Source organism: Schistocerca gregaria, chromosome 3 (assembly GCF_023897955.1).
Source record: "Schistocerca gregaria isolate iqSchGreg1 chromosome 3, iqSchGreg1.2, whole genome shotgun sequence".
Lineage (NCBI taxonomy): Eukaryota > Metazoa > Arthropoda > Insecta > Orthoptera > Acrididae > Schistocerca > Schistocerca gregaria.
Window position 1 is genome coordinate 271097724 of NC_064922.1, and position 16485 is coordinate 271114208.

General features: G+C 36.7%; 1 protein-coding gene and 1 long non-coding RNA gene across 3 annotated transcripts in view; one reads left to right on the forward strand and one right to left on the reverse strand.

The window, feature by feature from the left end:
- Positions 1-16485, forward strand: part of LOC126355394 (dynein beta chain, ciliary) — a 677699-nt gene that overhangs the window by 294890 nt on the left and 366324 nt on the right. The window contains exon 33 of the mRNA XM_050005692.1: positions 2360-2538. Coding sequence (XP_049861649.1) covers positions 2360-2538 — 179 coding nt within the window. The remainder of the gene's footprint in view (positions 1-2359; positions 2539-16485) is intronic.
- Positions 1-16485, reverse strand: part of LOC126355395 (uncharacterized) — a 60297-nt gene that overhangs the window by 31094 nt on the left and 12718 nt on the right. The window lies entirely within an intron of this gene.

Consider the following 16485-nt stretch of genomic DNA (forward strand, 5'->3'; position numbering starts at 1 on the left):
GACATCAATTATGTTATTTAGTAGGTGCATATTTGATTCTTGGTGACATTTGAAAACAATACACTAGCAAAACGCCAATCTATGGCATAAGTGAAAGGTGATCTAATTGCTAGGTAGCATAGATTTTATTTGAAATCTTACAAATTTAAATCCATAGTCATCCTCTCTGTGCCTTGATAAATGTTTCTATGTTTGCCACTTTCGTACTGTGCTGAGGTAATTGTTAACTTTAGCTCTGTATGAAGTGTTTGATAAATTAAACATGTGAAACGGAAAATGCCAGAGACTTCAATCCCTATACTTAATATAGGATAAAGACATAGAATGTATGGCAAAGGTGACTTCCTGGTAGTACTTTCACACAATTACTATGAACATTATTGCCGACCCTATCTTTTCTATGAAAGATTCCTGTTTAACACAAATAAACTAATCACATTTGAAAGGGGCATTAGTAAACTTGGTTCTTTGTCAGTCAGTATCTGAACATGTTATTTTGTCAGATAAGTGACAGCCAATTACAGCACTGTTAAATGTTCTGTAAATTGAAGATATTTGCTTCAGAAAGTGAAATGGCAGCTTAAGAATGTAGAAAAAGTGAAAGGACAATAAGTTACTATTCGTACCTTTACTTTTTTACTAGTTACAGATCTAGTTCTTCTATTCATTATTATTGTATATAGAGAGAAACAAAAAATAATAACACTACTACATATTTAGTAATGTAATTCTGGTACTGCGAGTTACTTTTTGATTTTCTGTCAGTGCCTGACGGAAGACAATGCTAGATTATTTATTCAATACATTTGTTCCTTGTTAACCACTACAACAAATGTATATAGAAACACTTGAAATTTGGTCTCTGTTTTCAGGTATTGCATCGAAATATGAGGTGGTTTAATCTGTTCTAAATTATTAAAGAAATGTAGTAGAACATCTGTAAATTTTGTTTCATTCCTAAATATTGAACTGCGACTTTATCCAGGTCAGAACGTATCCTTAATACTATAACTCATCAGTTCCCTAACAAAATTTTGTCATCTCCTTTATGAAAGCTCTTGACATCACAGAAAATACTATGAGAATACATTTTGTTTACCAGCACCTAGTGACAGTAAATTTTAATGTGGTTTTCTGAGTAGACAAGATTTGGCAGAAGCCAAGCAGAGAAATTATTTAAAAGATGTTTGTGTTCAAAATTTGTAATTTGTCATAGACTATCACATTTTTAAAAGTGATGGAAGAAGGAAGATGAGTCCCCAATTAAATGTTATTCAGTTATCTCTACTTTCATTGATTATATTTCAGTCTGTTGGGAAATAAATACTTAGTGACTACTTGTTAAGAAATTTCAATAATTCACAATTTGTTGTCATTTTAATAATACTACAGATCAGTTTGATCCTTTTTTCCTTTGTTCATTTTCTTTGCATGGTGCATCCTGTATGATTTATGATTGCACAATCTCAAATTTCATTTCTTAATTATAACTAATTGTTTGGATTGAATAACATATTCTTGTTGAACATTACTTTGATTTAGGTGTTAATCCCATTTTCTCTCCAATTCATTCCTCTTTTAAGATACATTTAAATTAAAAGTGTTGGAGAAAAAGAATTTAAGAGGAAATAAAAATTCTTATCATCTGAAATTTCTGCTTAATTAACTTCACTCCACTGTTCTACTAATTTTTTAAAAAAATAATGCAGTTAAATCATTATTTATCATACTGGATGATACAATACATCTTTAGTTAATGATACCTACCTTAAGATGTTTTAGTATCATCATTTGGTCCTCTAAATTAATCTACCCGGATAACTGAGTGCATTAAAAGGTAAATACTGGGCTGGTTTCCATATCCCACCTCAGATACACTATACGCAAACATCTAGAAAATGTTCTCACACTTGACCATGTGGTTTACTCTAGGTAAAGACAGATGGGGTAAGGTATCCACCTCTAGATGCAGAAAGATGGGGTACACAGAATATGGAGGTACACAGAAACATTTTGATGGGAGTGTGGAATCAGGAAGGTCATCCAGGCCATAGTTGCCACTAACATTGCCAAAGCCTATATGACAATGATGACTGCATAAAGAAATGGTAAAAAGACAAAGCAGAAGAAGAAGAAGGGATTTGGTCATCTAACTTGCTAATGTTGTCTTGTCCATAGATATAGCATTTTATTGCTTGAGCAGCACTGCATTTGTCTTTTGGACAATTTTTTATTCAAAGATTAAGTTTGGGAGTGCAACAAAAGTGTTCAGTGCACTTTCCTTAGAATTTAAGGGGATAATTTCTGATATAAAGACATTCTTATTTTGTGCATCATGTTATCTTTACTGTTTTAACAGATTCAGCAACTAAGCACTTTAATTTCATTACTGCTTGGAGAGCTAACAAAACAGGATCGACAAAAGATAATGACTATCTGCACAATTGATGTTCACTCTCGGGATGTTGTAGCAAAATTGATACAATCCAAAGTGGAGGCTGGATCCGCATTCCAGTGGCAGTCACAGTTGCGGCACAGGTAACAAAACTGATGCTATTACATCTTTGTCATGTTACTTTAATTGTTACAGTTGTGGTAATTGTTCACTTGTCATCAGCTTTGTAATAAAATTTATCAGTCTAAGAAATAATTTCTTGATAAGTTATATGCAAGATGCACAAAATTACAAAGATTCACTTTTTAGCTTTGAGTTTATCATGTGTGACTGTCTCCTGGGAACAATAATTGTACTCATTTAGAAAGACTGGACAGATCCATTACGGCACCAGAATAAGCTGGACAGATGGGTGGCATGCATGTCACCATGTCAGTATGGTAAAGAGAATTAACTGAGACATTCACATGGGGAAAGCAAAAAAATAAAAAATAAAAAGTTTTTTTGTGAATAACATAATACGGATCAATGGAAATGATACAGCAAATCTAGTAAGCCTGTAGATCAAATAGTAAAGTTCCTACTGTCCAAAGGTGAAATTAGTGACAAGTTTGACAGCAACCCCACATCACAGGATGGCAATCTCACAGGGCAAGAGTAACCTTCATACTTTTCACTATTGCCACACTATCAACAGCATTTTTGTTATTATTATTATTATTATTATTATTATTATTATTATTATTATCATTGTCATTATTGTTTTTATTAACAGCTTCTGTTTGATCACTTACAAGTCTTGAGGCACCAAACAACTTTATGAATGTAAGCTGTATTATGAGTTTCGGAAGCAAACATAGTAAAATAAAAAATAAAAAATATTATTTCTCTAATCCTTGATGTGACAGTAAAAAAAGAGATGGCTGCAAGCATATGAGTCTGAATCTCATCCTTTTGGAAGACAGATCTTAGTCAAGCAGAGCACATTCATTCATTCAATGTTGTCTTCATGCAACATGAAGATTTCCGTCATTTGGCAAAAGCAAACGAAACACAATGACCTTCAAAGTCAGTACTTTCTCTTGGTTATCAAAAACTGATTTTCCCTCCTGGAGTAGGGCCAATATCATGAAGAGAGGACATTTCCTGGACACCATCTTTGAGATGAGACCTCATCTATCTCTTGAAATCAGAACTTTAATTAGTAAACGTAAACGGAAAATTTTTCTGTGGTACAGTTTTTATATGAAAAACATCACTCATTTTACAAAGAAAATGAATTTAAAGCTGATTTTTAGTCAACTTTTTATTGTTAACACATCTTGAGGTTGAAGCTCTTTTGTCCTTGTTTGCTTTAACAATACTTATGTTTTTGGATCGGGTCCACCTTTAGCAAAACACAGTTTTGTTTTGTATCCCAAACATGTTTCACTGCAGTTGCAGCATCATCAGTGGGCTTTTATTTTATGGATTTTAAACATAAAGAATGTTCTTTTTACTTTGGTAAAAAGGCATGAATACACAACTTTATGTGTTCTTCATAACAGCTTATCCTTTGCTAAAACTCTGGGATTTGTGGGTTTTTGGCACTGTATGTCCCAGTGATTTCTCTGAGAATTTGTTGACTAGTGGAATGGTTTCCTATGGACAGTTTTGTTTATAGTTTTTGGATGTATACTTAGAATTTACTGTGATGATCTGTAGATATTTTTGATACACTATTGACTACTGTATTGGTAAAGAGGTATTGATCATGTAATCACATCTTAAGTTAATTTTCAATATAATTCTATGATTAAATTCTGTGAAAGATAATAGTAAAAAAATATTATGTTACTGCTCTAATTCTTAAATATATTTCATACTACACTTTCTAAAACAAAACAAAAAAGAAATAAAGAGAAGAATTAGTCTTCTTTCACCAAAAATTTGGGAGTGCATTTTACTGAAATTACTGGAAGAGAAAGTGTCCAGTAACAGAGCAATACCCACATGTGGTGCTACAAAAGACTGCTGAAGATTAGATGGCTAGATGAGATGACTAATGAAAAGGTACTTAATGAATCAAAAAGAAAATAAATTTGTGATGCATCTTGATTATCCTCAGCCATTAAGGGATTGTTAAGTCGGTAGTGGAGGGAAGTGTGCATGGTAAAAATTGTAGATGGAGACTACCATTAAGAGGTTCAAAAGAATGTGGGCTATAGTACTTCTGCAGAGATTAAGAGACATTCACAATGTTAGCCAACATTGAGAACTGCAACAAACGAGTCTAAAAAAAAATATCTAAATCATTAGATGGTTCAAATGGCTCTGAGCACTATGGGACTCAACTGCTGTGGTCATCAGTCCCCTAGAACTTAGAACTACTTAAACCTAACTAACCTAAGGACATCACACACATCCATGCGCGAGGCAGGATTTGAACCTGCGACCGTAGCAGTCGCATGGTTCTGGACTGCGCGCCTAGAACTGCGAGACCACTGCGGCCAGCTAAATCATTAGAGATGGAATGTATTTTAACTTGGAAAAGAATTAAAAAAGAAGCAGTCTTGGCCTTTTTAGGGACCTATTCTGTCATATGTAAAATATCCTGTCATATTGAAAACTTAAATTAAACAATGAAAAATCCAGGATGGAATGTAACAATATTATGAGAAGGAATATAATCACTCACCGTATAGTAGAGATGTTGAGTTGCAGATAGGCACAAAAAAAAGATTCTTATAGTTAAAGCTTTCAGCCATTGGCCTTCATCAACAATAGACACACACACACACACACACACACACACACACACACACACATATATATATATATATATATATATATATATATATATATATATATATATACGACTGCAGTCTCAGGCAGCTGAAATGACATTCACACACTTTAATTGTGAGAGTCTTTTTGTTGTACTTAAATTAAATTAGTCAGACAAAAATTTGAACTTTGCGACTCCCATATATGGACTTACATTGTAACTTCAGCACCACCACCCGTGGTTGTTTATTTCATTGTAGATGAATAGTTTCAGAAACTGCCTTTATGACAGTTCTTTATACACATAATGATGCAACCCATAGAGCAGTTCCTCCACAAAAACAATGTACTTTGTTTTATACTAAGTGCTTTTGAGAAATGCAGGTATTGTAAATGAATAGTTCTTGTTTATATAGTATCCACACTGTGCTAAAAAAATCCAGATATAAGTAATTTATTAAATGATATTATTTCACAGAGTGGAGAGTGGAATAGCCCAAACACTTTTTCAGAATAGACAATAATTTAATACAGCCACAAGAAGAATCCAAAATTACGTACTCGTCAACTAGGATTGTAAGATACATGAAGACAATTAATACAATATAACAGATAAATAAAACAACTTTCAGATCAAGGTTTAGATTAAAAATCATGGAGCAAGTACAGAGACTAAAACTCAACTGATTTGTCATAGCATTGTCATCATCATCGCAACCATTTGATATCTAATGCTGAGTAAATCTCACCATTGACTTTACCACAAGTTGTGGGCCTCATCTATATATCCATATTACTCATGCATGTTTTGTAATGTCATCTACCACCTTCCATTAAGTCATCAACTCAAGATTTACTATCTTTTGGAATCTAAGAAAAAACTTTTTTGATCCCTCTGACAACCGTTTAGTTGGCTAAATATCTCACCAATCTTCATTACATTCATAAGTATACCTTCCATGTCACTACATTTCCTGGTCCATATATTTGTATTTATGACACTCCTAGTAAATCTGAGCATACATTTCTTGATTGCCCGGTGAGAAGTCTTCAGTCGTTGGTTTTCACATTTGAAAACTTGTTTGGTTCACCAAACGCACACCATACTTTTACTATTATGTCTATTTTTTGTGTCCATATAGTTGCTGTCTTCAATTACTTGAAATACAAGAACTTATCAACTGTTTCTGTGAATTATTCTTATAATTATTCATGCATGCATCATCTTACAATGAGGCATGGTTTGTCGTCATAAACACAGGGTATGTCTTTTTATAAGGATAGGACATGTGGTCACTTGCTCATTGTAAATTTGTATTATTTTATTTTTTGTCAAATGTTTGAGAAGAGCGAAAACAAAACTCCCTATAAATTACACAATGGAATTTTGTTTAGATTTTCATAGGCAAATGAAGAGTGAAAAATGGACAAATGTGGTTAAAACTGAGTGGTCAAAATAGGGTGCCAAATTGATCAGTGGAAAAAAAAATTTAACTGTTTGACAGTAATCTGAGTAATTAAGAAAAACTTAATGATTGATCTAAACCAAAATTACACAATAGGTTTTTGCCCTAATGTTCTGAGTCAAAGGAAGACTAGCTCTGTTAATGAAGTATCAAAAAATATCAAATCACAGTGAAAATTGAAAGTCCTCTGCTGTCTCTTGACCTATATTTTTTAATAATAGAATACAGATTGATGTTTAAATATATTATGTATCAAGCTTTTTGGACAAAACTTTAAAATAAAGTAAAAATTTGAAAAAAATACATTCAAAAGTTTTGTGAAATGGCTCCTCTAAAATAGAGAAATAAAATAGATTAAAGGGACATCTGAGTCACCTTTCAATAATGGTTGAAATCATGTACAGCAAATGAGATGCTGGTTGAGGATTTAAAGTTCCACTTAGAATCTTGGAGTTATAAAGAGTATTATCAGATATTTGTGTGACAGAATTTTGCTTAGTGGTCTCCTTATATCACTAATGCATGAGCATCTCAAACTCTGTACATCTGTATTTATTTGGAGACTACTGTTTGTAAAAAGTGAAACACTCACAAGCAATGGTAGAGAATGTGTAGAACAGCAGAACCATAATAAGTGACTTACATGACAGAGAGGTCTCATTTATTCAGGCCCAACATTGCCCACATTTGTGTGACCCAACAGATAGTGTTAACGCAATACTCAATCCGTATGAATACATTATACCAAGTGGAAACGTGTAACCAAGTGCCACTATCCCTCGCCAACATCACAGTGCGGAATAGTGTGTTTTAACCAGGCAGAATGACAGGTCTCCAGGAGGCAGGTCTGCCATTTTGTCACATTGTGGCTCATATAGGGCACACTGCATCAACAGTGAGGCACATATGCAGCTAGTGTAGAGAGGACATTTGTGCCCAGCATCGACAGGGTGCTGGACTGCAATATTTGACCACAACGCAATATGACTGCTGTCTTGTCCACTTGGCCATTCCAGAGAGAACCATTTTGTCATTGGTGTTAGTGTGGTGTTGGCGCATTGCAACAGATGTGGACATGTCTGAGTCAACAGTTGGACACCATCTTCTGTGTGTTGGGCTGGTGGCAGGCATGTCATTGTATCGGCTTCCATTGATCAGAACCCACCAGTGCTGCAGACTGCCTGGGACATGTGAATGTCAACATTGGCATGCTGAGTGGCAACGTGACATTGGTGTGCTGAGTGGCAAAATATAGTGTTTTTGGACGAGTCTCTCTTCAACTTGTCCTACTGTGATGGCTGCATACAAATCCAATGGCCCCATGGTGAATGCAATAGGACAGACTGTATTGTTGAGTGGCATAGTGGACAAACATCAAGTGTGATGGTTTGAGCACCACAGTTTATAACACGCGATTTTGCCTCCTAATATCTTGCGGACAATCTGAATAACTACCACTGTATCAGGGTGGTTTTACAGCCCAAGTCACCGCCCCTCTTGCAGGCTGTTCCACATGCCATATTTCATCAGGACAACATCTGGCCACACATAGAGAGGAATGTACAAGCCTACACAGGGTAGGCCAATACCTCCCTGCTCTGCCTGTTCATCTGCAATGCTGCCCATTGAAGACATCTGGGATATGGTCGGTCTCCTACTTGTTCGTTCAGGTCCTCTTGCAGCTACAGTTGATGCATTGTGGACGTGCCTACAAACCACATGGCAGAGTATTCCCCAGCAGCATAATCATGTGCTTTTTGACTCCATGTCATGATGTTTAGCAGCTCTGTTTGCACTATGTGGTGGCACTTTCCCATGCTAAATTTCTGCAGTCACAGTGCACATACAGGTCTGTAATGGTAATCATCTGTGTAGTTTCATGGGGAATAAATTTGATTGTAATCACGTCTCTCCAAACAGTAGTGTATTATTTTGTTTTTGATGAGCTGAAAAATGGTTCAAATGACTCTGAGCACTATGGGACTTCTGAGATCATCAGTCCCCTAGAACTTAGAACTACTTAAACCTAACTAACATAAGGACATCACACACATCCATGCCCGAGGCAGGCTTAAAACCTGCGATCGTAGCGGTTGCGCGGCTCCAGACTTTAGCGCCTAGAACTGCTCATGTTAATTTAGTCTTATTACAATTGATTTCCATACCTACTTTCCAACTTTTTCCATAATCTTCTATTCAGTAAAATTGCAATCATACTTTATGGCTGCCTATCAATAACATTCAGGAGGTGAAATTCTGGTATTGCCAGTAGGCACAATAAAAGTAGAATGAATCAATTTCTAGATCTTATGACTGTTAGTTCTTTTGTCAAGGAGGAAAAAGAGATAGTTTGTTGCAGTTTGGAAAGGAGAGATTCACTCAGACACAGGGATCCATCTGATGTGAAGGCGAGGGGAGACAAACATCATCCTCTGTGGTTTTTGTTTTTGTTGAGCATGATTCAGTTACTGAAGCCTGACCATTGCACTGCTTTATCAGATATCGTCTGCTCCATGCATAGTTATGGTTGTAGGGAAATCCTACTGTGACTTTTCTTGAATAGTGTAAGAACACCTTCTGTATATATAATCCACATATTGTCTAGCAACATATATAATGTCAACTGGATAACGTAAGACTTCAGTCAGATCATAATGTCCAACATGAATCCTTCAAGTAGGAGCCTGTCCAGGGATGAACGAACCTGAATGACATTTCATTAAAATTTTATTTTTCTGTGTAAAATCATATATATTGTCGGAAACATGTATATCCTCAAAGGACTTTGCACTTCTCCATACTATGACAGTGATGCTAAGAACTTCTATGTACTTCCTCTGGCGAAGCTACTGCGATTCTCATTGTATCTTTAGGACATGAGTTGTCCCTCAACATAGTTCTCCACATGAAAATAAAAAAAACAAATTTGCACAATATTTGCACTCTCCTGTAAAATAACTTGTTTTATGGTTTTAATTTGCAATTATCTTCTGCTGGCAGGGATATGTGTCACTCCTCTGGAATCATATGTAACACTGCAAATCATACCCTGTAATGATCTTCATGTTGACTGGATGTTAAATTGCTGATGACTTGTATCAGTCAGGTCTCTTATATCCTGCAGCCTGAGTGACCTGCCTCTCCTTCCCTGTGCTCCAAAACCTATCCTTCTTTCTTCCCTGATGTAGGAACCGACAGTTCAGAAAACGAGGAATAGACTTTTTTATTGTCATTTTTAGTGTGTTTAACAGTAGGACTGAAATTTTGCTTCCTGAAGATAAGTATTGGTGAACTTTACTGCCTACTTGCAATGATATCTATCTGCATAATAGGAAAATAGTAAGATACCATCTGCAAAATGAAGGTGATTTATGTGTTTTCAATTAATACATATTCTTTATCATTCTACTGTGTGAGTGATGCCCATTTCAAAAAGAGGGATGTACCAAGGTAACCAAGAACAATAGAACTTTATTACTGATACAGAGAATACATAATAATTAGGTTCTGAATAGCAACTGAACAGTTTCTGACTGAAAGCAACTGAAAGAGTACCTTGATCTCATGAGAAACTATACTACTCAATAATGGTTCGTGAAGGTACAATATGAATAAACATTCTGTTACTATAAGGAGACACTGTTGTAGGCATGATAGTATCTGATACGCTGTTGATCTTGGCTCCAGCCAGAATGCATTACACTCAAGTGAATAGAACTTGGTGAACACCAAAGTCAGATTTGCGAACTAGAACTGGAACTCGCAGACTTGCAGGCTGACTGGCTTGCTGCAGGACGGCATCTTACAAAGCCATCTGGTGGAGGAATACTGGGACATTCTTGTGTCACATTGTCTGTGGGGATGAGCTAGTGCAGGCAACAGCAATGCTGTGTCATCCCCAGACACAGCTTCAGCTGTTGTAGATATGATGAGTTGCAGTAAGGTTGTGTGTGCCTTTACAGGCAGTCTGTTGTATGTCTGTTTGCTGGATCATAAGGTGCCAGCCAAGATGCCACATCCCTCTTCCTTACGGAGGAGATGTCATAGTCACTGTGCTGTATAATCAGCGACTGTGTCATAGGTGACAGCTGAAGATGCAGCATCCCTTCCCCCTACAGAGGAGATGGTGGAGCCATCTCACTGGAGTCTCTCGGTTGTGATGTATTTCCCAGCCATGGATGTGCGCATTCATTTTTCCCCAAGGGACATAGAGTGAAGCCATCATATAGAAGAAACTCCTTCTGGAGGAAGATGTCATGATGTTGGGTGGCAGATCCACAAACAGATGCCTGCAGTGGCAGAGACTGGGACCGGAAGCACGGTGAAGAGAGAGAGACAGAGAGAGAGAGAGAGAGAGAGAGAGAGAGAGAGAGAGAGAGAGAGACCTGCACAGTGGAAAACAGAAAGGGGCAGACCTGGAAAATAAGATACGTGCTTCAAGGAGAAGAGGCAGAGGCTCTGCTGAGAGTAGAAAGCCCAGAAGGATGCAGGACAGGACCACAGCTGAAGATGTCCAAAGGCAGCAACCAGGTTGGAGCGATGTAGAGCAGGACCCAGAAGAAAGCAGATCGCATGAAATAGAGGTCCCTTTTGGAGGAGAAAATAAGTGCCTGGAGCGAATGGGAATCGCACACTGAAGGGAAGGAGCTCAGGAGAGAAAACAGGGCACCAAGGATGTGGTGGAAAGTAGAAGAAAATGCCAAACCCAGGACAACATGCCCAGAGGGAACAACATGTCATCAGTTGAGTTGACAGAGGAGAGAGAGTCGACACCATCACACCAAGAAAGTGAGGCCATGGAGAGGACAGGAGTTGAAGGCACACAAAGCACAAGGGTGGGGCTAGTGGAGGAGAGCATCAGGTGTGCTGTCAGTGCGTGGACTGGTGGCATGTGAGCCAGCATCATGCATGTCAGCAGCAAAGAGGTTGCCAGTGTTGCCGGAACTTGAAGAGGCTTTGAGGTCAGCAGGTATGGCACTGGCAGTGCTTGAATGGATAAGGCACCTATGCCGGCACTGAGGGTGCCAATAGTGCTGGGACTAGTGGCACCTGCAAGAAGTAGCAGGAGGCACTGGTCCAGACACTGTCAATTCAGTTTTGAATTTCTCATTATCCAGATAAAGTCTAATAGAAACTGTCCCATTGATTTATATGTAGTAACATATTCTAACATATGTTAATTTAGTGCAATGTTTCTCAAGAATTATTAAAGACAGATTTCATTGGAACAAAGCTTTCTCAAAATGTATAAATTCCAGCCAAAATGGTTACTGATACTCAGTGCTTTGTTTTGTAATTTTAAAGACAACTTTGTGATCAGGTACAGTGCTCTATATACTTTTACAATCAGCTCCTTCCAGCTGTCTTGAATGTGAAAATTTTAGTGAATACTTCATGCATTACACAGAGGAGGCTGACAAGTCTATAGTTTTTATTTTTATTTTATTTTTATTTTTTTATGAGTTCTCTGTCTACTTTCTTGTGCAGCAGAATAACTACAGCATTGTTCTAGTTCTGGGAAATAGTCTTTCTCTGAAGACATTCTGTGAACAGTGTTGCAAGTTCCTTTGCTTGAAACACCATTATCTCCAGAAGATTTTCTTTACACTTCAAATAGTGTTACAGACCTTACCTGCCTTTACTTCCTGACATTCATTATTTTCTTTATTAACTGCCTGTTTTCCTGATTCATCTCACAAACTATACAAACATTTAGAGAGCTTATTCAGTTTTCTCTCTATTATTAGTTACTTTGCTGTTTATCATCTTAAGTGTTGAAAAGAAAGAAAGATTTGTATGGCATTGTTGGATGGGAGGCCTGAAGGATTTCTTCAGCTGTCTGATCAGGAATGTTTTTTTTCCCTCCAAAAATGATGACTCTTTTTCATGTGGTGTACGATATTGTTGCCTTAAATGTATCTTTTGACTGTAGGTGATTGTGTGTGTGCACAATGTGGTGTCATGTATATTTGTGTTGTATGCTGATAAGAGAGGGCATAAGGTGGACCCAATACCGGCATGAAATCTGCTTCCCTTGAAGAGCACCAAGTGAACTGTCAGGCTTAATGTTCCCATCCAAAAGATGGACCAGATGGCCTCAATTTATGAAACAATATGGAGATATGGCGAGGAACTTTGTCAGTTCCTCTCCACCCAATGTAGGTGAAAATTTTTCTATGACAAAGATTATAACCAGCTGCCTACAAGTTGAGTGCCACTGCACAGGCATGTAGGCATGTCATAGAGACATTGACTACAGAGGCAGTTCCTGATGAAAAAGGCACCAGCCCAACATAAGATTATGATTTGCTATTTTTCATACTTTTATTAATGACAGTTGTTTCTCTTACTGAATTTTAATTACATATATTCTAAAGATATTTTAAAATAATTTTGTTCAATTCGGCATATTATATCACATTCTTGTTATCACTTTATTAGTCCTCAAAGAAGTGCAGTGGATTCATATTTGGGAGGATGGCAGCTCAAATTCTCACCCAGCCATTCAGATTAAGTTTTTCTACGATTTCCCTAAATTATTAAGGTATATGCTGGACTGATTCACTTGAAAGGGTGGAGCCAATTTCTTCTCCCATCCTTTCAGATCCTTAGCTTATATGTTTAATAAGTACCTTTGGTATTAATTGCAATGTTCAACTATATCTGTAAAATATTAATTTTTAAATGATGCTCCACTTACTGCTTAATTTAATCTAGTTGACTTTCCCACTCTTATAATCTACAGTTAATTAAAGTTCCAGTTTCAAAACACTGTTAAAAAAACGAATGAGTGCCCAGAATGATGTCAAATTTGATCTGAATATTATTAAAGAAGGGGGAAATGTCGTGGGAATTAAAAGAAATTTAACGAAAATTTTACCACTAGATTGATTTTGTTCCTGCTTTTTTGTAGATTTTATCCTCAGGGCAGTTAAAAGCCAGTTTTTCCCATATTATGTGATACAACCTTGCCGTGGTGGATGGGCTTACTTAACGAATGATGTGACAACTGTTGAATGCCAGTCTTGTGCGGTCACGTACACTACACATTATGGTAGGTTTAATGTGCTGTTCACAATGTAGCTGTTGTATTGTGATTCATCTATCACTTGCAGCTGAATCCATTTATGGCATGATGCCTACAGTGCCATCTAATGGTAAAACTTTCCTTAATCCCACCTTCTGACTAAGTTTCCCCCTTCTTTGATAATATACTGTTCAAAATTGACTTCATTCTGAAAAGTGATTCTTTCTCTACAGTTTTTTTAAACTGGAACATTAATTATAATCACCTTGTACATTTCTGATTTCCTGCAAGATAAATCTGTTTCTTTCTAGATTTTTATATGTTTTTACTATGCATCATATGTCCCTATTATTATCTCAAATTCTGAAATTGTTTTGATTGTCACATTCTGTACAACATTTTCATATTGTTTCTACTGTCATCTCTGTTATTCCATATCTGGAACCTTACTTAAACAATGTATATCTTTACTCTTCAGCATTTTTTGGATTGCCAATATAGAGTTGAAATGTGTTGAAACACCGAGACATCATGGATTTCAGTTTCCAAGTGCACATGGTCCCCCACTACATTTTTAGGCTTAAATAATGTATGTTTGTTCAGCTAAAACCAGATTTTATACTGGAAATCAATGAAGTATCATAATTTGTGTTATGTGGAGGTTAAAAGTTTTGAGAAAAATGATGGAAGTACTAGGAACATGCATGAATTCATCTTGTTTTTACACTGAGCATATCTTTTACCTACATTTACATTTTATTATTTATCATGTTAAATTGTTTTGTACTGTAGGGGGACAGTGGCACTCAAAACATGCAACAGATTATCTATGATGCATCCCATTAATATACTGCAGTCATCTGATGAGGAACATACCAAAATCTAGCCGACAAGAGTTCTCAAATACCAGTCAAATAAGCAGCACATGACCAAAAATAAAAACAGCGGAACTTACTTTAAAACTAAATAATAGGTTTAGTGTGGTTGAAAATAACATAGAGAAGAAAGAACACTCAAATTGTACAATGATCCACATGGACAGTTCAATGATCAACACTAAATTGTGCTTACAAAGAAAAACAAATAGCCCTCCTATTTGTAAACAAAACAAAAAACACATGTTAGAAAATAGACATGAAATCCTTATTCTTGCAGACTGCCATGGAAGAGGTGTAGCCAAAATTATGAGGTCTAATAAAACAGGATTCAGGTAACAAGCATAATCGAACCAGGAGCACCACTATGTGAAGTTTTAAATAGCTGTACACAATCTATGACGGATGGCAGCACATGTGTGATAATTGGAGGTGCCAACGATATATACCACAATAAAACTAGATGTGCTATAACAGTTTTAAAGCAAGTCATTTGTAAAATGCCTGAAGTGAAAATTTTTGTTGTCAGTATCCGTCATAGGTATGATATCATGGAAAACTCTTGCGTCAATACTGAGACTATTACCGCCAACAGACTTTTCGCCAAGATATGTCTAGGTTATCCTAAAGTTACATATGTTAGGATAAATAGTGATTACAGAGAGAATTTTACAGAGTATGGCCTTCACAGAAACATGAAAGGGAAAGAAGCCATGAGTGCTGAAATATTGAATGCTATTAAAGAGTCAAAAGTAGTACAAAACACTATCACACTTTCTTAAAATGACCTTATTATAGTATCAACATTAGTGTAAATAGGATGAGCTGATGTCCCACAATTATTGGTAACAACAGAAGATTCTTCGATGTTAGAAGAAGTAAAACCATCTAATGTGTCATCCAGTACAACAGTCAAATCAGCCAACTCATCAGCGGTGTCAAAATCATCAAAAACAGTTGAACCGTTATCATCAGCAGCAGATGTACCACCTTCTCTAGCAGGTTCAAAATCAAGCAGAGCATCTGAGACCAATCCAGCAACCAGAAGAACAGAGGCAAGACCAGTTATACAAAATGCCACTCAGACATCATCAACAGAAGAAAAATCAACACCATCAAAGCATCATTTACCAGCTTCATACGCAGCCTCACCATCCACAGTAGCGTCAGTCCCAACCATTGTTCCAGTTTTAAATGAAACTACAGTCTCAGCGAAAGCTCCAGTATCAATTGGAACACCAGTTACAAAAACTGATTCAACATCAAAACTGGCAGCATCTCCAACATCCAAGGAAACATCAGCTTCAGAAACACCTCCAGCATCCACTGAAACAGCAGCTACAACAAGAGATAAAAGAAGTATGGTGGCACCACCAGGGGTAAGAAATACAAGGTGCAGGAAATGTGTAATTCTAAAGGATTTTTGGAACCCAGCCCCAATACAACTACCTTGGAATGCAGTACAGCCATTGAAGAGCACAACAAAAGGCAATACACTACTCTCCAAACCCAGTCCACAAACAGAACTTCCATACAATATCCATATGTACCCCTCATCTTCCAAAAATCCCCATAAACTAGTTGCAAAAGAGCAATCCTCTCATTTTCCAGTATCATTCTGGTCTAGAACAACCTAACCATATACTTCACCATATATTTCAACTTCTTATCATTGTGTCCAGAAATGCACTCTATAGTGGTATTCCATTGCCTAGCCAATCTGCAAATATCATGCTTCCTCCTTACACTACACCTATTTGTAACCCATTTTCACATAGGTCATACCACTGTGGAAAACAAAAATGCAAGATGTGTTCTTTTACTCACAGAGCATTTCCTATTGCTCCCATGACAGGCAAATCCTCTCCTGTCAGAGGCTACGCCATCTATGAAAGCAGTCATATGATATATGAACTCTGCAGCAACTTTTATTCAATGTTTCATTTGGGCATGATG